Genomic DNA, 24,847 nt, shown 5'->3' with positions numbered 1-24,847 from the left:
AGCGAGATAGAGAGAGGGAGGGGGAGAGAGAGAGCGAGAAGTGAAGGAAATGAAGCAAGGGTGTTTTTTCCTGTACTCTATGGAACTGTTTTGAAACCCTGCAGTTTCCCCGGTAGATTACAGAAACATTGTCCATGATGCGCCTCTAATTACTGTGTATTGACATAGCAGATACTTAATATTAATGAGTCATTTAGCAGATGCTTTTATCCAAAGCGACTTACAGAGACTAGGGGGGTGAACTCTGCATCATCAACAACTGCTGCTGCTGCAGAGTCACTTCCAATAGGAGCTCGTTTGTTTGACGTCTCATCCTGAAGGACGGAGCACAAGGAGGTTCAGTGACTTGCTCAGGGTCACACACACACAGGGAGTCAGTGGCTGCTGCAGAGTCACTTCCAATAGGAGCTCGTTTGTTTGACGTCTCATCCGAAGGACGGAGCACAAGGAGGTTCAGTGACTTGCTCAGGGTCACACACACACAGGGAGTCAGTGGCTGCTGCAGAGTCACTTCCAATAGGAGCTTGTTTGTTTGACGTCTCATCCTGAAGGACGGAGCACAAGGAGGTTCAGTGACTTGCTCAGGGTCACACACACACAGTGAGTCAGTGGCTGAGCCAGGATTTCTTTAACCACTGGACCAGCAAGCCTCCTATGTGTGCTTACACATCATTACAATGTTATTTTGCAGAGTTGCAATGTACATTATGTGTCATTTGTTTGCATGATATAACCCTAACCCTAACCTTAACCTTAACCCTAACCCTAACCCTAACCCTAACCCTAACCCTAACCCTAACCTTTTATGATACTATTGTGTCCTTACACTGTCTTGCAGAAAGATTTTCACATTAAGTGCATTGTAACTCTGCATAATAACATTGTAATGAAGTGTGAGCACACATGGATTTACTCAGTAACTGCTATGCTGACACATAGCAATTACTGATGACCCAGACTCACAGCTTCTCACCTGATGCTTCACTCTGCAGACCTGTGAATAAAAACAGGATGTGGGACATAGCTTCTGCAGCATTGCTTTCATATCTGCAGATTCACAGTCTGCCGAGCAAAAGCTGAGCTTCGGTGATCAGGACTTCAAGCATGAAGGCGCTCCATAGATGGACTCTACTTTTGAGTATTCTGATGAATCCAGGTAATTATCTTTCACATCTCCTTCATGTCATGTTTATGCTGCTTGTCTGTTTAATCAGTAAGCTGTATTTTTTAGTTAAAGTACAGCTCTGCCTCAATGTTTTGCATCACCCTCTAGAATGAACTCATTCTGCTTTATAAAGTGGAATGAAACCTGCTGAATAATGTTACCTTAACATATCGAATTACACACCAGGGCTTTGGAGGTTTTTTTTACCATGTACTTAATGGAAAACTGACATTAAAAAATGTGACATTTCGAAATCTAACATGAACTATTGTGGATTCCGGTAGACTTTCATGAGATATCCATTTGTAGTTTCTTTGACTACATGATGTTAAATAAAAGATCTAACTTATGTTCATATTGAGTTTTTTCTTGTTTAATTATGTCAATTCTAAAAAATGTTAGGGGATGCAACACATTTGTCCATAGCTGTAAACTGTCATATACAGTTGGGGAAGCAGTGTGGAGTAGTGATCAGGGCTCTGGACTCTGGACCGGAAGGTCGTGGGTTCAATCCCTGGTGGGGGGACACTGCTGCTGTACCCTTGAGCAAGGAACTTTACCTAGATTGCTCCAGTAAAAACCCAACTGTATAAATGGGGAATTGTATGTAAAAAATAATGTGATATCTTGTAACAATTGTAAGTCGCCCTGGATAAGGGCGTCAGCTAAGAAATAAATAATAATATACAGCCAGTTTCAGTTCCTAATACAGTAGTTCAATATTTATTGTTTCGATGCAAGTTCCCAGTTTAATTGAAAGCACCGTGGGGTGTGAGAATTTCAATTTTCGCTCAGTATTCATACAAAAACTATAGGCACTCGTGTGTGAAAATGTCAGACCGCTTTGTGCTTTAATCAGGATTCTTAAACAGCTTCTAAAAAGTCTCCTGCGTTTGACCGTGTGTGGCTCCGTGTTCCTTTCCTCTGACTGTTTGAAATGAACTGTGTGGTCTATTAAAGTCATCTATTAAATCACACAATCATAAATAAGCCTGTTTTGATTTTCAGTTCCAGTGGTTATGATTTCATCCGCACACAACAAATCAAAACTACAGAAGCAATGGGGTGTTCTGATACAAGTGCTGACTGCTGAATAGGGGACATGACAACGGAAGCAAATGAAATCTTACCACAGCAAGAATTCACACTGCAAGAAGTGAAGTAACGTTCCTTCAATGCAGATTGAGAGGTGGTAGCTTGTCACACAATCTCGCTACAATAACACACGGGGATAAAACAGATCATTTAAATGTCACTTTCTGAAGGCGTGTTTTTCGTTCGGTTTCCACTGGATTCAACGAGTCGCTTGTTTTGATAGAAACTGACTTTCTTAACGTCATCTGCAGTATCATTTCCCCGTAACACTTTCCATGAAGCGTCTTTACAGAGTTCTTATGCATCATTAGAGTGTAGCTACTGTGTCCATTTTTTGGCATTATATAACCCTAACCCTAACCCGATCCCTATCCCTAACCCAGTGATGGAAATAAGACTCCTGTTGCACAGCAGTTTCACCCTTTCCAGGTTTTACTACCAGCTTGATTAGCCCCCAGTGTGTCTAGGTAACAAGCCCAGGTGTGTCTGATTAGACTCCTAGTAAAACCAGGAATGGGAGTCTTATTTCCATCCCAGCCTACCCCTAAATCTAACTCTAAACCTAACCCTAGCCCTTTTCTGATACAATTGAGAGAGAGAGAGAGAGAGAGAGAGAGAGAGAGAGAGAGAGAGAGAGAGAGAGAGAAAGGGGAGAGGGGAACTCTGCATAATAACATTGTAATGACTCAGTAACTGCTATGTAAATACACAGTAATAAGGCACTTAATAGAGAGTGCTACTGATATCTCATCCACGTTTTTAGTTGCAGCCAACAACGGAGAAACTGTCCGATATGGAGCCGAGGGGAAATCAATCCGTCTTGCTCTGAATGGGTCCAAGGTTTTCGGTTCTGAAGAACTGAGCTGGTATTTTAAAAACGGTACCGAGTTCCGCTTGGTGAAATACAAGACTGGATCAAAACTGGCCACGCCGTTGAGGGTGACTTTCAATGAGTCAGATCTGTCGTTGACGGTCAACCACTTAACGCTGCAAGATATCGGACTGTATATCGCTGTGCAAACGAACAGCAGGGGCCAGCAGACCGTGTTAATGCGCTACCAGCTTTATGTGCAAGGTACGTCCCTTCATTTCGATTTTCTGCTCTTGTGATACAGCAGGGGAACCCTGCGCATGTGTAGGAATACAAATTGCAATATGATTGGAGAGATGAAGAATGGGCAGAAATGCATAGGATAAAATATGGTAAACGACTAAGCACGGTAACCTTGTAAAAGAGAGTAGTTAGCGGTTGGTTGCACTTGAATGGTGTACCTGCCAAATGGGCTCAATTCTACAGATAATTAGTAAGATAACAGAAACAGACTGTTAGTCACGTATGTCCTGAGCCTGTATGGTATTAATACCAGGCATGGAGGAAGAGGCGCAGGCTGTGTGGTCCAGTGGTTAAAGAAAAGGGCTTGTAACCAGGAGGTCCCCGGTTCAAATCCCACCTCAGCCACTGACTCATTGTGTGACCCTGAGCAAGTCACTTCACCTCCTTGTGCTCCGTCTCTCAGGTGAGACGTAGTTGTAAGTGACTCTGCAGCTGATGCATAGTTCACACACCCTAGCCTCTGTAAGTCGCCTTGGATAAAGGTGTCTGCTAAATAAACAAATAACATTCAGTATAGATTGTGATGGGGGCATGTGAACTATGCATCATCAACAACTGCCGCTGCTGCTGCAGAGTCGCTTCCAATAGGAGCTCGTTTGTTTGACGTCTCGTCCAAAGGACGGAGCACAAGGAGGTTCAGTGACTTGCTCAGGGTCACACACACACACAGGTAGTCAGTGGCTGCTGCAGAGTCACTTCCAATAAGAGCTCGTTTGTTTGACGTCTCGTCCGAAGGACGGAGCACAAGGAGGTTCAGTGACTTGCTCAGGGTCACACACACACAGGGAGTCAGTGGCTGCTGCAGAGTCACTTCCAATAGGAGCTCGTTTGTTTGACGTCTCGTCCGAAGGACGGAGCACAAGGAGGTTCAGTGACTTGCTCAGGGTCACACACACACAGTGAGTCAGTGGCGAGTATTTGAATGTTATTGGTTGTGTGTCTGTCTTTAACTAGCTCCGGTGTCTAAACCTGTCATCCAACCCTCATCAGTCACCAATGCAAGCGGTCTTTGCAACTATACTCTGGTCTGCACTGTGGAGGAAGGTACGAAGGTCTCTATAGAATGGGCGTGGCCTGGAGTTAATTCTACCCAGCCTGTTCTTTCCAATGAGGGACGGACGCTGGAGTTCACTCAAGGCTCGGGTCGCGATGCTCAAATAGATTTCTTCACCTGCTCTGCGTGGAATGACGTGAGCAACGAATCAACGACCATCACGAAGGAGGAGTTAAGATGCGACTGGGGAGAGCCTGGTAAAGAAACAATCAACAATCTTACTTTGCTCTGAATTGTGACCTGTTTGTTACCCAAGGGTTTGAAAAAGGGTGCTACCAGACCCCCCCCCAAAAAATTAACCCTCTAGATCAGGGGTCTCCAATCCTGGTCCTGGGGGGCCGGTGTCCCTCCTGGTTTTTGTTCCAATGGTACCCTAAATTGTAATTGGACCTATTAAACTTCAAATAAGCACTAATCGGTCTGATGAATTTAGGGGGCTGTGTGGTCCAGTGGTTAAAGAAAAGGACTTGTAACCAGGAGGTCCCCGGTTCAAATCCCACCTCAGCCACTGACTCATTGTGTGACCCTGAGCAAGTTACTTCACCTCCTTGTGCTCCGTCTTTCGGGTGAGACGTAGTTGTAAGTGACTCTGCAGCTGATGCATAGTTCACACACCCGAGTCTCTGTAAGTCGCCTTGGATAAAGGCGTCTGCTAAATAAACTAATAACAGTACAGTTGGGACAAAAGCCAGGAGGGACCGTGGCCCCCCAGGACAGGATTGGAGACCCCTGATCTAGAAGAATGGAAGAAAACCTTTAGAATTACCTCTAGGTGCTTTATTTTATTTTAGTAGGAGGGCTCAAAGTCCTGTTTTTCGAAGGGTAAACTCACACAATTAGACTGGAGACATGTTCAGCAGCTACTGAATTTATTAAGAGAGAATTCACAAGCAGCACAGAAATCCAACTTTAAATCAGACATACAAAGCACACCCTGTTAACTCATATTACAGTAGATTCTTGTTAATTGCATAGTGTGCCTAAGTGTTGCGTGCAATTGACCCCAGTACAGGAATGTGATTATCAGTAACATATACAGCAATATTTTATATGGAATACCAGATAATTGCATACAACTGTGAAGCACATCTCTTTTGAAAATATCTGCTCCTTATTCTGGGCAAGTACATAAAACTGTGAGGCGCACGGGATCTGCAATTCATCCTTTTCAGAAGAATCAAGCTTCATTTTGTTTTTATTAAGCAATGTGGGGGGGGGGGGGGTGGGGGGTGTTCTCATAACTCTGCACGCTGTAAGAACATAAGAACATAAGAAAGTTTACAAACGAGAGGAGGCCTTTCAGCCCATCTTGCTCGTTTGGTTGTTAGTAGCTTATTGATCCCAGAATCTTATCAAGCAGCTTCTTGAAGGATCCCAGGGTGTCAGCTTCAACAACATTACTGGGGAGTTGGTTCCAGACCCTCACAATTCTCTGTGTAAAAAAGTGCCTCCTGTTTTCTGTTCTGAATGCCTCTTTATCTAATCTCCATTTGTGACCCCTGGTCCTTGTTTCTTTTTTCAAGTCAAAGAAGTCCCCCAGGTTGACATTGTCTATACCTTTTAGGATTTTGAATGATTGAATCAGATCGCCACGTAGTCTTATTTGTTCAAGACTGAATGGATTCAATTCTATTAGCCTGTCTGCATACGACATGCCTTTTAAACCCGGGATAATTCTGGTCGCTCTTCTTTGCACTCTTTCTAGAGCAGCAATATCCTTTTTGTAACGAGGTGACCAGAACTGAACACAATATTATAGATGAGGTTTTACTAATGCACTGTAAAGTTTTAACATTACTTCCCCTTTTTTAAATTCAACACTTTTCACAATATATCTGAACATTTTGTTGGCCTTTTTTATAGCTTCCCCACATTGTCTAGATGAAGACATTTCTGACTCAAACTCATCTGGGGTTTTTCAACTGAAATACGTCCTATCATTCACTCTGAGAATGTCTCAAACAGAACAGCCAAGCATGAAACACGTGTCTCCTCTACGAGAAAAACACAGCTTTTCTGCATACGACATGCCTTTTAAACCCGGGATAATTCTGGTCGCTCTTCTTTGCACTCTTTCTAGAGCAGCAATATCCTTTTTGTAACGAGGTGACCAGAACTGAACACAATATTCTAGGTGAGGTCTTACTAATGCAAGTTGTACAAAGAGAACGGACATGCAGCAAAACTCATGATAATCATTATTATGACGTGACTGTTGAATTAGTCTGAGCGACCAGCAAGCTAGCACTGTTTCCTCGTGTGTATTTATTATTTTTATTTTGTCTTGCAGATTCAGCTTCTCTTCTTACCCTAACCAGTCTACTGTGTCTGCCGTTACTGCTGGTGATCACCCTGGTTCTCTATATGTGTGTCATTCACAAGTCGAAACTGATAAGTAAGCCTTTTTTTGTGATACATGTCAATAGCGGGCTATGCGAAGATAATGTCTGAGTGCAGGTAACGGCAAACCCTGATCCTGGAGAGCCGCAGTCAGGGGAGCGCAGGGGTCCCCGAGGGTCTCCCCTGGTAAAGGCACGGCCGCGTGGTGTGCAGGGGGGAGTCACACAGTCAGGGGAGCGCAGGGGTCCCCGAGCGTCTCCCCTGGTAAAGGCATGGCTGTGTGGTGTGCAGGGGGGGGAGTCACACAGTCAGGGGAGCGCAGGGGTCCCCGAGGGTCTCCCCTGGTAAAGGCACGGCCTCGTGGTGTGCAGGGGGGGAGTCACACATTCAGGGGAGCGCAGGGGTCCCCGAGTGTCTCCCCTGGTAAAGGGACGGCCGCGTGGTGTGCAGGGGGGAGTCACACATTCAGGGGAGCGCAGGGGTCCCCGAGGGTCTCCCCTGGTAAAGGGACGGTCGCGTGGTGTGCAGGGGGGGAGTCACACAGTCAGGGGAGCGCAGGGGTCCCCGAGGGTCTCCCCTGGTAAAGGCACGGCCGCGTGGTGTGCAGGGGGGAGTCACACAGTCAGGGGAGCGCAGGGGTCCCCGACGGTCTCCCCTGGTAAAGGCACGGCCGCGTGGTGTGCAGGGGGGGAGTCACACAATCAGGGGAGCGCAGGGGGTCCCCGAGGGTCTGGTGTATATTCACTTGATTTATATTTAAGCTGTTTTCTATTCTTTCTTGCTCCAGGCACAGCTGACAGGTCGGTTTCCCCACCTGCACGAGCAGTAACCCCGGATATAACAACAGTGTACGCAGTTGCCGGCCACAAGCATTCTTCCCCCGTGTATGACGATGTCGGGAGGTCCTGTTATTCCGTTGTGAACCATAACGCGTCTTTCATCAACGCCAGAAACATAGAAACTATATATGATAATGTCAATAACTTTGAATCGACGTCATTTAAAAACTGTTTGTAATCTTAGCTTTTTTAAAAAAAATAAATTACTTGTGTCTTTTTTTTCAGTTCATTTTTATATATATTGTGGTGATTTCTTGACGCTTTCTCTGGACAGCTCGCCCCCTCTCCTCTCCTCTCCTCTCCTCTCCTCTCTCCTCTCCTCTCTCTGAAAACGACGTGACGTAGTGTTCTATCATGTTTGAATAAATGACATTATAAATAGTAAGTGTGTTAACATATATACCGCCTCCCCTGTCAACGGCGCATGCGCTTGTTCTTTCTGTTTGTATGAACTGCGCATGCGTTTAATAAATACACACTTGGAAACACTGATAGCTCGGCTGGGGTTTCCGAGTAATTCAGCAAGCACGCCGTCACACAATTTAGATATTTCATTAATCATCATGTAATCAAAGAAACTACAAAACGATATCGCAAAAAAAAAAAAGTCTAAACCGGAAGCCATGTTAGTAGCACAGTAATATTCCATGTTAATTTTGAAATGTCACATTTTTCAATTGTTGTCGGTTTTTCTGTTAAATATATGCTGGAAAACTACAAAGCGGCGGTGTGTAATGGGATATTTTAACGTGGCATTATTCGGCAGGTTTCATTCGACTTTATGAAGCATAACATAGTAAATTCTACATAGATAGAGCGTAAGATGCGAAACTTTTGACCATAGCTGTAATGTAATGTGCATTCTCAATCTGCACCGCTAGAGGGCAGCCTACTACCGTTTATCTGCAAGCAATGTGAAAATACATTTTAAAATCACTATTCTCTCTCTACTACATTATTAAATTACGATTGTTTCTCTATAGCAATTCTTTATAATTTTATCCCACACCCTTTTCTTCCCCTTCTCTCTCACTCTCTCTCTTACCAAAGCTCTTACAAAATAAATACTAATATACAACATTAAAATAAAAACAGCATACCAAACGATTACAGAAATCTCAACCTTCAGTGTCCCAGAGATCTGTGTAAAGAACTGCTCTCTTGTCTCGGTAGATTTTGAGCAGTAGAGAAGGGCGTGTTTCTCGTCTTAAAGTCGATTCGTGTCACACACTCTCACACACATGCGCTTCTTCAAACCTGCAATACCAGTCATTGCCTGAACAAGACTAGGGGTCGCCCTATTCCCTTTTTTTTATTCGTAAAAACATGCAATACCAGCTAGCGCCTGAACTAAACTAGGGGGTCGCTGTTTTCCTTTTTTTTTTTTAAAGAGAGAGAGAGCGAGTGTGAGAGCGTCTCACAATTCCTCTCGCATAGCATCATAAGCACAGTTATTGGGGGAAGAGAAAAATCAAGTTTAGAAAGAAGCGAGGCTCCGAGATTCAAAGAAAGCAAACAACGAGGAAAAGATCGGAATAAATAACGGATGTAAAAAATCTCGCAAGGAGGCTTGAAGAAAGAGGAATACACGAGAAAACGACTGTTTTTTTAAATTTAAATGTCTGTTTATTCCATTTTTTTGATACGAAGCTAACGGGAAAGAAAGGATTGTGTTGGAGAAAAACTTGTTACGACACACGCAGGCAGAGAGACGAGAAGAACATGCTTTTGTTAATATGGATTATAACTCTGACGTGGAATCTGCAGAAAGGTAAACGTATTAATAATAACGATTGCCATTATTGTTGTTTTTTTCTGTTTAAACGCATATCTGCGGGCTGCACTGTATATATTATATTAGTTCATGCATAGGTGTACATTTCTCAAACAATGTCGTCATCTCTTTTTTTCATACGAAGTGTGCTCCGGCTTTTAAAAAAAAAAAAAAAAAAAAAAAAATCATTTTCAGAACTAATAATAATATAGACCTGTAATTATTTTAAAAAAGTTAATGTATTAAAACGTATTATTTTAACGTCTGTAAATCAAACGCGAATTATTTTGATTCTCTATAAACTTCGAGGTTTAAACCGATTTGTGTTAAACGGAAAATGCGTTCATAGTCTAAACATTCAGACTTGTATTATTATTATTATTATTATTATTATTATTATTATTATTATTATTATTACGGTTGCCAATGATGGTATACAATATTTATCGTAATGCGTTGACTGAGGCTGTGAGCAATTATTAACGGTATTTAATTTAGCATGAATATTTATGTAGCTTCAGAACTTCGTTTTGTTTTCTTTTTTTTAAAAAAACAATATGATATAACACTTAAAAATGCACCCATATATGCAGCACAGTGTGTGTGTGTGTGTGTGTGTGTGTGTGTGTGTGTATATATATATATATATCGTCGTTTCTGTAGCAACGTTGTAATTATGTAAGCGAGTCACTGCACAGAAATGGCGAGCTTGCAGAGTCATGTAGTTTGTTTGGTAACACGATGTTAAATAAAAGATCTACAAGATGTTCATATGGTTTATTTTTGATGTCTCGGTCCTACAGTCCTTTAGGAAATGCAAAACCTTTTATCCACAGCTGTGTGTAAGCAGATCACCCCTCTGTACACACACCGAGCAGTCTGACCGTTCACCGGACAGCCTTTAAAAATTAAGACCGGCACTTATATATATATTAAACTCAGTCCTGGGGGTCTCCCTGTGTCTGCTGGTTTTCATTCGAGCTCTCAATAACTTAACTAGACCCTTAATTGAACTGATAATTTGCTTGATTAGATTTTTAAAAAAAAAACTTGTTGCAGATTTGAAAGTTAGCGATAACATTTTATAAGTTACCTGAACTCTGCAACTGTTTAAAAGCTGAAAAACAAATAGAATAAGGTGTGATTTAAACAAACGATCAGTTCGATTTAAGGGCTTATAGTTAAGTGACTGAGTGCCCGGTTGGAATGCAAGTCAGTAGACACAGCGGTTGCGCAGGACCCGGTTTGAAAAGCCCTCTGTTAGACTATGAGTGTAAACAGCGAGTCCTTTGCGGTCGGAATAAAGGAATTCCGGGCTGAGTACGCGCATTATTTAGCGACACCCGTCCCCATGCTCGTCATTACACGAGGCTAGCTGCTAATTAGCGAATCAGTCGGTAATTGTTTGTTTAATGAGCGTCTATCATACCAGCCTCTGCATGGTTTCATTGGCTGGAGGGAGCCCCCTTTCTGTTAGGGGGGGTGAGGGAGGGAGGGAGCAGTTCAGTCTCCATGCCTTAAGCCTGCCCTGGAATGGAGGGAGCATCCTTTCTCTTAGGGGAGGGAGGGAGGGAGCAGTTCAGTCTCCATGCCTCAAGCCTGCCCTGGAATGGAGGGAGCCCCCTTTCTCTTGGGGGGGTGAGGGAGGGAGTGAGAGAGCAGTTCAGTCTTCATGCCTCAAGCCTGCCCTGGAATGGAGAGAGCACCCTTTCTCTTAGGGGGGGTGAGGGAGGGACCAGTTCAGTCTCCATGCCTCAAGCATGCCCTGGATTGGAGGGAGCACCCTTTCTCATAGGGGGGTGAGGGAGCAGTTCAGTCTCCATGCCTCAAGCCTGCCCTGGATTGGAGGGAGCACCCTTTCTCATAGGGGGGTGAGGGAGCAGTTCAGTCTCCATGCCTCAAGCCTGCCCTGGATTGGAGGGAGCCCCCTTTCTCATAGGGGGGTGAGGGAGCAGTTCAGTCTCCATGCCTCAAGCCTGCCCTGGACTGGAGGGAGCACCCTTTCTCATAGGGGGGTGAGGGAGCAGTTCAGTCTCCATGCCTCAAGCCTAATCTAAGATGAACGATCTACATGAACTAAATCTAAAAGGCTACCAAGATGCTTTGTGTTTCTCTCTTCCTGAGAGCAGCTGCCTTACACGACCCAGTTTTGTCCAGAACATATTCTGTAGACTTATTAAAAAATAAAGACAAAGAGAAAAGTGGAGCAGAGACCCCTGACTCCTTGTATGTTTTCAAAGCGAGTTTAATCATCATTTTAAGCGGGTAATGGGACAGAAACCATTCCATTGACTTGAACTCACTCATCTTTCACTGGACTCTATGAAGCTGAGGGAGTTCATTCTATATAGAGGGGGTGGAATTCAATATGTTAACAAGGGAACATTATTCAGCAGCTTTCATTGGACTCTATGAAGCTGAGGGAGTTCATTCTATATAGAGGGGGTGGAATTCAATATGTTAACAAGGGAACATTATTCAGCAGCTTTCATTGGACTCTATGAAGCTGAGGGAGTTCATTCTATATAGAGGGGGTGGAATTCAATATGTTAACAAGGGAACATTATTCAGCAGCTTTCACTGGACTCTATGAAGCTGAGGGAGTTCATTCTATATAGAGGGGGTGGAATTCAATATGTTAACAAGGGAACATTATTCAGCAGCTTTCATTGGACTCTATGAAGCTGAGGGAGTTCATTCTATATAGAGGGGGTGGAATTCAATATGTTAACAAGGGAACATTATTCAGCAGCTTTCATTGGACTCTATGAAGCTGAGGGAGTTCATTCTATATAGAGGGGGTGGAATTCAATATGTTAACAAGGGAACATTATTCAGCAGCTTTCATTGGACTCTATGAAGCTGAGGGAGTTCATTCTATATAGAGGGGGTGGAATTCAATATGTTAACAAGGGAACATTATTCAGCAGCTTTCATTGGACTCTATGAAGCTGAGGGAGTTCATTCTATATAGAGGGGGTGGAATTCAATATGTTAACAAGGGAACATTATTCAGCAGCTTTCATTGGACTCTATGAAGCTGAGGGAGTTCATTCTATATAGAGGGGGTGGAATTCAATATGTTAACAAGGGAACATTATTCAGCAGCTTTCATTGGACTCTATGAAGCTGAGGGAGTTCATTCTATATAGAGGGGGTGGAATTCAATATGTTAACAAGGGAACATTATTCAGCAGCTTTCACTGGACTCTATGAAGCTGAGGGAGTTCATTCTATATAGAGGGGGTGGAATTCAATATGTTAACAAGGGAACATTATTCAGCAGCTTTCATTGGACTCTATGAAGCTGAGGGAGTTCATTCTATATAGAGGGGGTGGAATTCAATATGTTAACAAGGGAACATTATTCAGCAGCTTTCATTGGACTCTATGAAGCTGAGGGAGTTCATTCTATATAGAGGGGGTGGAATTCAATATGTTAACAAGGGAACATTATTCAGCAGCTTTCATTGGACTCTATGAAGCTGAGGGAGTTCATTCTATATAGAGGGGGTGGAATTCAATATGTTAACAAGGGAACATTATTCAGCAGCTTTCATTGGACTCTATGAAGCTGAGGGAGTTCATTCTATATAGAGGGGGTGGAATTCAATATGTTAACAAGGGAACATTATTCAGCAGCTTTCATTGGACTCTATGAAGCTGAGGGAGTTCATTCTATATAGAGGGGGTGGAATTCAATATGTTAACAAGGGAACATTATTCAGCAGCTTTCATTGGACTCTATGAAGCTGAGGGAGTTCATTCTATATAGAGGGGGTGGAATTCAATATGTTAACAAGGGAACATTATTCAGCAGCTTTCATTGGACTCTATGAAGCTGAGGGAGTTCATTCTATATAGGGGGTGGAATTCAATATGTTAACAAGGGAACATTATTCAGCAGCTTTCATTGGACTCTATGAAGCTGAGGGAGTTCATTCTATATAGAGGGGGTGCAATTCAATATGTTAACAAGGGAACATTATTCAGCAGCTTTCATTGGACTCTATGAAGCTGAGGGAGTTCATTCTATATAGAGGAGGTGGAATTCAATATGTTAACAAGGGAACATTATTCAGCAGCTTTCATTGGACTCTATGAAGCTGAGGGAGTTCATTCTATATAGAGGGGGTGGAATTCAATATGTTAACAAGGGAACATTATTCAGCAGCTTTCATTGGACTCTATGAAGCTGAGGGAGTTCATTCTATATAGAGGGGGTGGAATTCAATATGTTAACAAGGGAACATTATTCAGCAGCTTTCATTGGACTCTATGAAGCTGAGGGAGTTCATTCTATATAGAGGGGGTGGAATTCAATATGTTAACAAGGGAACATTATTCAGCAGCTTTCATTGGACTCTATGAAGCTGAGGGAGTTCATTCTATATAGAGGGTGTGGAATTCAATATGTTAACAAGGGAACATTATTCAGCAGCTTTCATTGGACTCTATGAAGCTGAGGGAGTTCATTCTATATAGAGGGGGTGGAATTCAATATGTTAACAAGGGAACATTATTCAGCAGCTTTCATTGGACTCTATGAAGCTGAGGGGGTTCATTCTATATAGAGGGGGTGGAATTCAATATGTTAACAAGGGAACATTATTCAGCAGCTTTCATTGGACTTTAATTCTGTAGGGTGATGATGCGAAGCTTTTTGCCAGAGCTGTACAGAACACCCAGCTCAGCTATACCTGGGAACAGACTTATTATTAATAATAATAATAATAATAATAATAATAATAATAATATAAATTAATGTATTTATTCGTCAGCCTCCTTTATCCCAGGCGACTCACACAGGAGTCCCAGGGCAGCACAGACAGGGTTACAATGCAAGCTTCATATTTAAACACAGTGCGGTTTACAGACAGTGCAGATAATAATAACACAACTAGAATACAATATGAACCAGGAGGCAGCGAGTTAGGATTATAGCGAGTTAGATCTATAGTGACACAGTGGTGCAATAATATCTCAGCTGAGGATCCGGTGGCTTAACTGGGCATGCTTATCTGTCAGCAGCCAGGAGCGAGTTAATAATCTCTACAGCCTGTGAAGGAGGCCTGGGTTCCAGTCTCGCTGCTGGGGTCTGATGAGAAACGCGTCTGGGGGTAAAATAATGACTGAATAACAAAATGAATATCAAAGGGGGATTGGAGGATGGGGGGACGGGGGGGGGGGGGACACAGTCTGTTTGTGCGTCTTTTTCTTTTCATGTCGATACATAAAACATGGTGTTGAGGAATGAGAGAGAGAGAGAGAGAGAAGCACACTGGAGTGTCTCATTGAGGCTGACAGAAGAGTACGCTTTGATCTGTGTGTGTCTCAGTGTGTGTGTGTGTGTCTCAGTGTGTGTCTTAGTGTGTGTGTTTCAGTGTGTGTGTCTCGGTGTGTGTGTGTCTCAGCGTGTGTCTCAGTGTGTGTGTGTGTTTCTCAGCGTGTGTGTGTGCGTCTCAGCGTGTGCATCTCAGTGTGTGTGTGTGTCTCGGTGTGTGTGTGTCTCAGTGTGTGTGTCTCAGCGTGTGTGTCTCAGTGTGTGTATGTGTCAGTGTGTGTGTGTGTCTCAGCGTGTGTGTCTCAGCGTGTGTGTCTCAGTGCGTGTGTCTCAGCGTGTGTGTCTCAGTGTGTGTGTGTGTGTGTCTCAGTGTGTGTGTGTGTCTCAGCGTGTGTGTCTGTGTGTGTGTGTGTGTGTCAGTGTGTGTGTTTCATATTTGATAAGCAGAATATCATGAAAATGAGCCCTTTTTTATGGGTGTGAGAGAGGAGTTTAGAACCTAATGCGTATGTTCGGATTGGAGATTGTGACTTTTTTGTATTTTTTAATTCAATAATACAATGTATGTATTGTCACTATTAACATCATTGTTAGTTTGATATAAGAAAATCAAATTGCGTTTAGCAAAGGAAGAATATATATGGGATATATACATAAGTTAGGAGAGAGGGATTGGAGGAAACAATGAAGTTAAAGATTGGAAGAGAGAGAGAGAGAGATGGAGAGGGGGACGACAGGACAGAAAAGAGAGCAGAACTGATAAAGGGGGTGAGACAGGGAGAGAGAGAAACGAGGGAGGAGGGAGAGCAGAGAAGAAGAGGAAAAAAGTTTGCTTTTTTAAAAAATGTAGGGCCATGATTTTCACTGTCAGAAATGCCAAGGGACATCTGGAAGTAATTAAGAAAGAGGGAGGGAGGGAGGGAGGGAGGGAGGGAGGGAGAGAGGGAGGAGGTGTCGCTTCAATAAAATTGTGCAATTGTGTATAACTTTATTTTTTTAGAGAGAGGAATGGGAGAGGAGAGAGAGGAATGGGAGAGGAGAGAGAGGGGAGAGAGGGGGATGGTTAAGTTTAGGGATAGGATTGGTCTGGTTAGATTTTCAATGGAAGTCTCATTATCAGCATGTACAGTTTGGTAGAATTAAAAAACCTGCTTCGAAGATCTGTTTTCTTTTGACAGGTTTAAAAAACAAAAATTGCGACCGTTAAATGTTATCTTCATTAATCTCTCTCTCTCTCTCTCTCTCTCTCTCTCTCTCTCTCTCTCTCTCTCTCTCTCTCTCTCTCTTAATCATAAATGCTCCGAATTGTTTCCTGTTTTTTCCCTTTTTTTTGTAGCTGCTTAAAAAACAAAGAGGTCATTATTATTCAAGAAACAATTAGACACTGGCTTCAGGGTGAGAGCGCTGCTCGAGAGAGAGAGGGAGAGGGAGAGGGAGAGGGAGAGGGAGAGGGAGGGAAAGGGAGGGAGAGAGAGAGACTGGCTTCAGGGTGAGTGCTGTTCTGGAGGAGAGAGAGGGAGAGGGAGAGGGAGGGAGAGGGAGAGATAGAGAGAGAGACACAGAGACTGGCTTCAGGGTGAGTGCTGTTCTAGAGGAGAGAGGGGGAGGGAAAGGGAGGGAGAGGGAGAGAGACAGACTGATTCAGATTGATACACTATGATAGTGTGTTTAAGGGAGTATTGTATTGTGGTTGAGAAATCCCATCGCTGTGAAGAAGACGTGCCGCTGAGGACCAGTTGCAAGCCTGTCACAAACCAGTACTGGGACATGTGCCACAGGTTGAAAACCAGTGCTTTCGAGCGACACGCTGGGATTAGAATGGGCTCCCCAATGGGAGTTTGCCAGCTCTCAATGTGAAGGCGACGCGGAACGAGGTTTTCCAACATTGGGAGCTCTGGACAAAAGTTTTGCATCACCTAGAATTTTAGGATTGAGACATTATTAAAAAACGATATGAACATAATTTAGATATTTTATTTAACATCATCGTGTGGTCACATTTTTCCATTTCTGGCATTTTTTTTTGTTAAAATATATGGTGGGAAAACTAAAAAGCAGCGATGTGTAATTCGATATGTTAAAGTCACATTATTCAGCAGCTTTCATTGGACTCTATGAAGCTGAGGGAGTTCATTCTATATAGAGGGGGTGGAATTCAATATGTTAACAAGGGAACATTATTCAGCAGCTTTCATTGGACTCTATGAAGCTGAGGGAGTTCATTCTATATAGAGGGGGTGGAATTCAATATGTTAACAAGGGAACATTATTCAGCAGGTTTCATTGGACTCTATGAAGCTGAGGGAGTTCATTCTATATAGAGGGGGTGGAATTCAATATGTTAACAAGGGAACATTTTTCAGCAGGTTTCATTGGACTCTATGAAGCAGAATTAGCTAATTCTATATAGAGGGGGATGATGTAAAACTTTTAGCCAGAGCTCTAGGGGGGTTATATTGAAAGCAGCGTGGAGATTATAATGAACACTGTGGCTTCAACTAAAGCAGCCCAGCCAGACTTTAGAAGAGAATAGACGAGAGAGAGAGAGGGAGAGAGAGAGAGAGAGGGGAGAGAGAGAGAGAACAGAGGAAATATGAAAAGAGGGATTATATCTGCTTCAGTGAGCACTGAAGAAAGAGGGGAGGGAGGAGGGGAGAGCAGAGAGCTCGTGGAATGAGAGAATGAGACATGTGGTAGAAGGAAAGGGGGAGCAGAGAGGAGAGGAGAGGGTAGATTATAGGGAAAGGAGGGAGATTGTTGGTAAAGGGAGGAGAGGAGAGAGTGAGAGGTAGATATTAGAGAACGAGGAGGGAAAGAGGAGAGATGAGACTAAGTTATTATTATTATTATTTATTTCTTAGCAAACGCCCTTATCCAGGGCGATTTACAATTGTTACAAGATATCACATTATTTTTACATACAATTACCCATTTATACAGTTGGGTTTTTACTGGAGCAATCTAGTGAACCCACAACCCTCCGGTCAAGAGTCCAGAGCCCTGACCACTACTCCACACTGCTGTTATCACAACAATACAGTTAACTGAGAAAGCAATGCCCCAAAAATGACAGAGTAGCCTGTTCCTCAAAATAAGGTAACAATGAAAATAATAAAACAAAATCAGGGGGGGGGGGGCGATCGAGATTGTAAATATACTCACGTTAGCGGGAGGCTGGGTTTGAATTTCAGGAGAGAGAGAGAGAGAGAGAGAGAGAGAGAGAGAGAGAGAGAGAGAGAGAGAGAGAGAGAGAGAGAGAGAGAGAGAGAGAGAGAAAACACTGAGTTGAATCAGCTGCTATATGCTGGTCCTCAAAGCTACACTGCAGGGGAAATCAGATTGAATTATTATCAGTATGAATCAGTCATTCAGCAGACGCTTTGATCCAAAGCGACTTGCAGAGACTAGGAGGGTGAACTCTGCATCATCAACAACTGTTTTCCATCACCTAGAATTTGAAGGAGTGAGACATCATTCACTGGACTTCACGAAGCAGAATTAGTTCATTCTATCGGGTGCTGATGCAAAACCTGAAGTCTAAATTGAAAACATAATTTTTGTGGTTGTCGCTCGCTGTGTGCGTTGTGTTTGTGTTTTGGGAATATAAACTAACTGGACTCTCTGATAAAAGGGCAGGTCTGACTGCAGGTTTAAGACTCTGAATTAACTGGGGTCACAGAGAGGGGGAGGGAGAGAAGGGGTATTTTAAGTGAGGGAAAAAAAGAGATAATTTTCCTTTTTAAGGAAAATAAATCTGTTGCTATAGCAACGCTCTAACCAGAGGCTAGATTGGGGGGGGGATGCAGATGGAAATATGAAAGAAAATTTAAAAATGAGGTAACCATGGCAACGGAGCGATTGCAAGGACCAGGGAGAGAGAGAGAATTAGAGAAACATCAAGAAAAAAAGATGAACAAAAAAAAGAACTCAAGATAGAGATTGCTATGGAAATTGAGGACAGGAAGGAGAGACACACAGAGAGAGACAGAGAGAGAGAGAGAGACAGACAGCGAGACAGACAGACAGATAGATAGATAGATAGACAGACAGACAGACAGACAGACAGAGAGCGTCAGAGAGCGTCAGAGAGACAGACAGACAGACATGAAGGAAGGAGGAAGGATCAGAGAAAAAATGTTATAAATCGGAAGCAGAGAAGACGAGAAACGTGAGAGGGAATTATAGAAATTTAAAAAAGACCGAGGCATCACCATGGAAACCGTGCAGAGAGAGCGAGAGAACAGGAGAGAGAGAGAGAGAGAGAGGGGGGAAATAAAATAAAATAACTGATTTCAACGATTCATACAGACAGACAGACTCCCAGACAGACAGACTCCCAGACTCCCAGACAGACAGACAGACAGACTCACAGACTCCCAGACAGACAGACACAGACTCACAGACTCCCAGACAGACAGACTCACAGACAGACAGACAGACTCACAGACAGACAGACAGACAGACAGACTCACAGACAGACAGACAGACAGACAGACAGACAGACAGACAGACAGACTCACAGACAGACAGACGCAGAGACAGGTATTAACCCTGAACCTCAGACCTCCCTATAACTTCCAGGTGATGCCAAACTTTTGTCCACAGCTGTACTCTCTAGATCTCTCTTTGATTAGTGCTGCGCTATTGAGCTGGGCCTTGTCTGTGAGCACAAAGTGAATAAACTAAACTAAACTAAACTAAACTAAACTGATCAGCAAGGGGGAAAAAACTATGGAAGTTATTTTTTGCTGTTATCCTTGTCTTTTGCCCTTTTTCTTTGTTTGTAAAACTCAAGGATAAAGCGAAACTACGTCGCAGCCCTTAAACCTTTCCCCGAGGATTGTACCGCAGGAGCAGAAGGATGATTCTGGAGATGCTGCTGCCGTCGTACTGCGAGATATTCAGGGCCGGAAGGACCGAAAAAAAAAATTAACTAGAAATGATTAACATGAGCTCAGCGGCTTCAGCCCTCTGTTCCTTCGGTCTTCATTTAGTTTATCGAATCTTTAGGCAGTTGTAAGCTGGGGCTGGCGTTGCCATGGAAATAGAACTTTCTGAGAGGGGTGGGGGGATAGCTGGGAAAGAGGAAAAGGATAAAGGGAGGTTTGGTGGTGCAGTGGTTAAAGAATACCAGGGAGCAGACTAAACAGGGACGATTTCACAGCGTTGCTGTTTCCGACTCAGGGATACAAAATGAAGGCTGAAAAATTGGATGTCTGGTAACCTAAGAGAGAGAGAGAGAGAGATACTGAGAGATAGAGAGGGCTACTGAGAGAGAGAGATAGAGGTACAGAGAGAGAGATACTGAGAGATAGAGAGAGATAATGAGAGAGAGGGAGAGGTACAGAGGTACCGAGAGAGAGAGAGAGAGAGAGAGAGAGAGAGAGAGGTACTGAGAGAGAGGTACAGAGAGAGATACTGAAAGAGAGAGGTACTGAGAGAGAGAGAGAGGGAGAGAGGGATACTGAGAGAGAGATACTGAGAGATAGAGAGAGATACTGAGAGAGAGAGATAGGGGTACAGAGAGAGATACTGAGAGAGGTACTGAGAGAGAGAGAGGGAGAGAGAGGGATACTGAGAGAGAGAGAGAGATACTGAGAGATAGAGAGAGATAATGAGAGAGAGAGAGATAGGGGTACAGAGAGAGATACTGAGAGAGAGGTACTGAGAGAGAGGGAGAGAGGGATACTGAGAGAGAGAGAGATACTGAGAGATAGAGAGAGATACTAAGAGAGAGAGAGATAGGGGTACAGAGAGAGATACTGAGAGAGAGGTACTGAGAGAGAGAGAGGGAGAGAGGGATACTGAGAGAGAGAGATACTGAGAGAGATACTGAGAGATGGTGAGATAGAGAGGGAAGTACAGAGAGAGATACTGAATTGATTTCAATACTGAGAGAGAGGGATACTGAGAGGGAGAGAGAGAGAGAGTTTGTGGAATGTTTAGTTGGGGAGGGGTTGCCATGGTGACCCTGGGAGTTCCAGGATTTGGAGAAGCACACTCTGTCTATTGACTGAGGCCATTGCCATGGCAACACAGGGGCTGAGAGAGAGAGAGAAGGAGGGGAGGAGGGAAGGAGCTCATTTGGGACCGAAAATAAAAACGTTTTGATATTGAATGCTGCCAATGAATTTGAAATGAAACACTTTCTGATTTCCATGTGATGCATTCGGCATCGTCCTTTAAAAAAAAAAAAGTAACTACAAGTAACTGTGTTATTTTTTTCACGTCAAACTGTAATGCGTTACCACATGCTGTTACCTGTCTGAAGAAAGAGAAGCCATTGGTGTTACTGAAAAATGTAATCCGGATTACAGTTACAAAGTTACTGAAAAATGTAATCCGGATTACAGTTACAAAGTTACTGAAAAATGTAATCCGGATTACAGTTACAAAGTTACTGAAAAATGTAATCGGATTACAGTTACAAAGTTACATGTAAACTGAAAAATGTCATTCTTTTCTAACCCTTACACTACGGTATAAAAGGCATTCTGTTTTGATTCTGAAATTAGCAAAGCCATTTTGAACACAACTGACCAACTTTATTATTATTATTTGTTTATTTAGCAGACGCCTTTATCCAAGGCGACTTACAGAGACTCGGGTGTGTGAACTATGCATCAGATGCAGAGTCACTTACAACTACGCCTCACCCGAAAGACGAAGCACAAGGAGGTGAAGTGACTTGCTCAGGGTCACACAGTGAGTCCGTGGCTGAGGTGGGATTTGAACCGGGGACCTCCTGGTTACAAGCCCTTTTCTTTAACCACTGGACCACACAGCCTCCTTGCACCAACTGTGCTAAAGTTTTGCATTCAAATTAAGAGAGTATTTTGCGTCAACTAGAATTCTAGGATTGTGACAATACAAAATAAAAACTATATGAACATAATTGAGAACTTTTATTTAACATCATGTGAGCAAAGAAACTACAAAATGATATCGAAAAATAAAAAGTCTGTACCGGAAGCTATAATATTATTCAGCAGGTTTCATTCGACTTTATGAAGCATACATGGGATGCACAGTTTTTGTCCGTAGCTGTAACATAAGGAAAGCGAGTTGTTCAATTGTCGGTCAGGACTGGCCATGTTGGGCGTTCGGACCTGAAGCGGAGACCGTCTCGTACAATATCAAATACTTTTGTTCTACTGTATTTTTTTTTTTTTTTTTTTTTGCTGTTGTTCAGAAACAGTTAAGTCTTTCCCAAGTTTCTCAAAGTTAGCTGACTGGAGTTTGAGAGACGAAACCTAATGGGAATCCAACAGGAAATACCTTGCATTCCAGAAACTGGAAATCACCAAGAGGCTGTGACCACAGAGAGAGGAGGAGAGGAGAGGAGAGGAGAGGGGGGAGGAGAGGAGTGGATGAGAGAGAGAGAGGGGAGAGGAGAGAGGAGAGAGGAGAGGAGCGGGGGAGGAGAGAGCAGATGAGAGAGAGAGAGAGAGAGAGAGAGGAGAGAGGAGGGGAGAGAGGAGAGAGGAGAGGAGGGGGAGGAGAGGAGGAGGAGGGGAGGGGGAGAGAAGAGAAGAGGGGAGAGAAGAGGGGAAAGGGGGGAGGGGAGAGGGGATAGACGAAGAGAAAAAAATGGAGGAGGAAGAGAAAAGGGGAGAGGGGTGGCGGAGAGACTAAAAGAGAAAAAATGGAGGAGGAGAGAAAGTTAGGAGAGAGGGATTGGAGTGAGAAATAGAGAAAGGAAGAGTGATAGAGAAAGATAGGGAGGAAAAAAGGATTATATATATATATATATATATATATATATATATATATATATATATATATATATATATATATAATCAGGGAATAATTCAAGGGAATAATTTTAGTGAAATTGGAATGACTGGGTTGACAAAATCAAACTAAAAAAAACCCAAATAAGTTCGCCTGACATGTGACCTGTTGTCTGCGAGGCACTGGTTTATTGCAGAGGGAAGCGTATTCCTGCAGAGATTGCGGTGATCAGTCTCTGGCTGTTATTCTTAATGAGTGTTTTAATAGAGCCGGCTGGAGGAATGTCTCTCTGTGTCTGGTAAATGTATCGAGAAGAGAATTGAAAAAAAAATTTCGAGAATGTATGACTAAGCCTCTCCCATCCATCTCTCTCTCTCTCTCATCCCTCTGCTTGTACATTTAACAAGAAGAGAAACAGATTTCTTTATCCAGTCTCTCACTCTTTCTCTTACCCTCCCCCCTGTCTCTCCCCCCTTCCGATCTCTCTCTCTTCCCCCCTCTCTCCCTGCTCCCTCATGCAGCAGACTCTAATTAGTTTGTAGCTATGAGTCAGAGTCTCCTCTCTGAGTCGCTCATGTAGATGAGAACAGGATAACTTTCTTCTCCCTCATTTTCTCTGTTTTCTCTGCATTCTGTACAAAGGGAGAGGAGGGAGGAGAGGAAGGAGGGAGGAGAGGAGAGGAGAGAGGAGGGGGCCACTGCACACATACAAACGCCTGCCATAGCTCTGGCCAAAAGTTTTGCATCACTTCCTCGAATTGTACGATTGTGACATTCATTTTAAAAAAAAAAGAAAAAAACGAAACTATATGAATATTTTAGATTTTTTTTCGCATCATGTAATCAGAAGAAACTACACAATGATATGAAATGAAAGTCTATACCGGAAGCTATAATAGTATTATTTCACATGCAATTTTTTTAAACATTTTTTTCAGTTGTTTCGTTAAGTGTGTGGAAAACTCATCCCCTCGTTCTCTCTTTTCATTTCTCTCTCTCTTCTTTATTTTTCCACCTCTCTCCCTCCATCTGTTTTTAGTTCTTCCTCTCTTTCCCTCTCGCTCTCTTTCTCCACCTCTCCCTCAATCTACTTTTTAATTCCTCTCTTTCCCTCTCTCTCTCTATTTCTCCACCTCTCTCCCTCCATCTTTTTAATTCTTCATCTCTTTTCTTTATTTCTCCACCTCTCTCCCTCCATCTGTTTAGTTCTTCCTCTCTTCCCTCTCTCTCTCTTTCTCCACCTCTCTCCCTCAATCTACTTTTTAATTCTTCCTCTTTCCCTCTTTTCTTTATTTCTCCTCCTCTCTCCCTCCATCTTTTTGTTTTAGTTCTTCCTTTCTTTCCCTCTCTATTTCTCTTCCTTTCTCTCCCTCCATCTTTTTTAGTTCATCTCTTTTCCTCTCCTTTCTTTATTTCTCCACCTCTATCTTTTTAGTTCTTCCTCTTTCTCTCTATTTCTCCACCTCTCTCCCTCCATCTTTTTGTTTGTTATTCCTCTCTTTCTTTCTCTCTCTCTTTATTTCTCCTCCTCTCTCCCTTGATCTTTTTAGTTCTTCCTCTCTTTCCCTCTCTCGTTTCTTTATTTCTCCCCTTCTCTCTCCCCCTTTCAGTATTAAGAGTGTCAGTCATGTAGAAACAGAACAGATGGAAAAGATCTGAACTTTGCAACCTGAATGTGAGAGAAAGAGGGAGGGAGGGAGGGAGGATGGACAGTAGCAGAAACAGGGAGAGAAGGGAAGGGGGAGAGGGGGGGATGCAATTTAGAAGTGCACTGCCCAGCCTGATGAACATACAACACACATTGCGATGGGGAGAGCGTGGGGGAGGGAGGGAGGGAGGGAGGGAGGGAGGGAGGGGGTGAGAAGGTGTAGCTGATTCTTGATGTTTTCTGACAGAAACACCTCTGGATTCAGCAGCAGCAGTCAGGCAATCGCGGAATCAGAAATCTATTTTTATAAAAAGTGTGGGAGCGTTGCTGTGAGTCTCTCTCCTGTTAGCGACTTCAGAATCAGTAAAGGCTCGGTGGTCCAGCGGTTAAAGAAAAGGGGTCTCGATACCAGGAGGTTCAAATCACCCGGCTCAGCCACTGACTCCCTGTGTGTGTGTGACCCTGAGCAAGTCACTGAACCTCCTTGTGCTCCGTCCTTCAGGATGAGAAGTCAAACAAACGAGCTCCTATTGGAAGTGACTCTGCAGCAGCAGCAGCAGCAGTTGTTGATGATGCATAGTTCACCCCCTTGTCTTTTTGGATAAAAGTGTCTGCTAAATCACTTGTTAATAGAAAAAAATAGTTTATCGGAATAAAATAGATTATCTATTATTGCTGGGGGGCCATGGTAAGCACAAAAGGAGCTACAAGGAGATGCCATTGATGAAATGGAAGGGATATATTAGACTGGACAAAAGTTTTACCTCCCCTAGAATTTGAGGTTAACATATATATCCATG

The 24,847-nt window shown here is 43.1% G+C and overlaps 2 protein-coding genes across 3 annotated transcripts in view; both read left to right on the top strand.

Annotated features, from left to right (window-relative positions):
• The first annotated feature begins 449 nt into the window (after positions 1-449).
• Positions 450-7,836, top strand: LOC117410135 (SLAM family member 9-like). The gene is made up of 5 exons (XM_059019669.1): positions 450-1,156; positions 3,024-3,335; positions 4,329-4,625; positions 6,719-6,823; positions 7,556-7,836. The coding sequence occupies exons 1-5, from the start codon at positions 1,105-1,107 to the stop codon at positions 7,783-7,785; spliced, it is 996 nt and encodes a 331-aa protein (XP_058875652.1). The 5' UTR covers positions 450-1,104; the 3' UTR covers positions 7,786-7,836.
• A 1,152-nt stretch (positions 7,837-8,988) lies between these two features.
• The window catches only part of LOC117966784 (kin of IRRE-like protein 1), a 38,906-nt gene continuing 23,047 nt past the window's right edge, over positions 8,989-24,847 (top strand). For both annotated transcript variants that reach the window (XM_059019668.1, XM_059019667.1), the window contains exon 1: positions 8,989-9,378. In XM_059019668.1, the coding sequence (XP_058875651.1) occupies positions 9,330-9,378 (49 nt within the window). In that variant the 5' untranslated portion in view covers positions 8,989-9,329. The remainder of the gene's footprint in view (positions 9,379-24,847) is intronic.

This window comes from Acipenser ruthenus, unplaced genomic scaffold, assembly GCF_902713425.1.
Source record: "Acipenser ruthenus unplaced genomic scaffold, fAciRut3.2 maternal haplotype, whole genome shotgun sequence".
Taxonomy (NCBI): Eukaryota; Metazoa; Chordata; class Actinopteri; order Acipenseriformes; family Acipenseridae; genus Acipenser; species Acipenser ruthenus.
The sequence above is the reverse complement of the archived record's forward strand: the minus strand, read 5'-3'. Positions and strand labels throughout refer to the sequence as shown.

Bases quoted from the DNA above. Each gene is read 5' to 3' on its own strand.
- LOC117410135 (XM_059019669.1), top strand. From the start codon at position 1,105: ATGAAGGCGCTCCATAGATGGACTCTACTTTTGAGTATTCTGATGAAT. The intron at 1,157-3,023 runs GTAATTATCTTT...CCACGTTTTTAG, and splicing joins GAGTATTCTGATGAATCCAG to TTGCAGCCAACAACGGAGAA. The intron at 3,336-4,328 runs GTACGTCCCTTC...GTCTTTAACTAG, and splicing joins CTACCAGCTTTATGTGCAAG to CTCCGGTGTCTAAACCTGTC.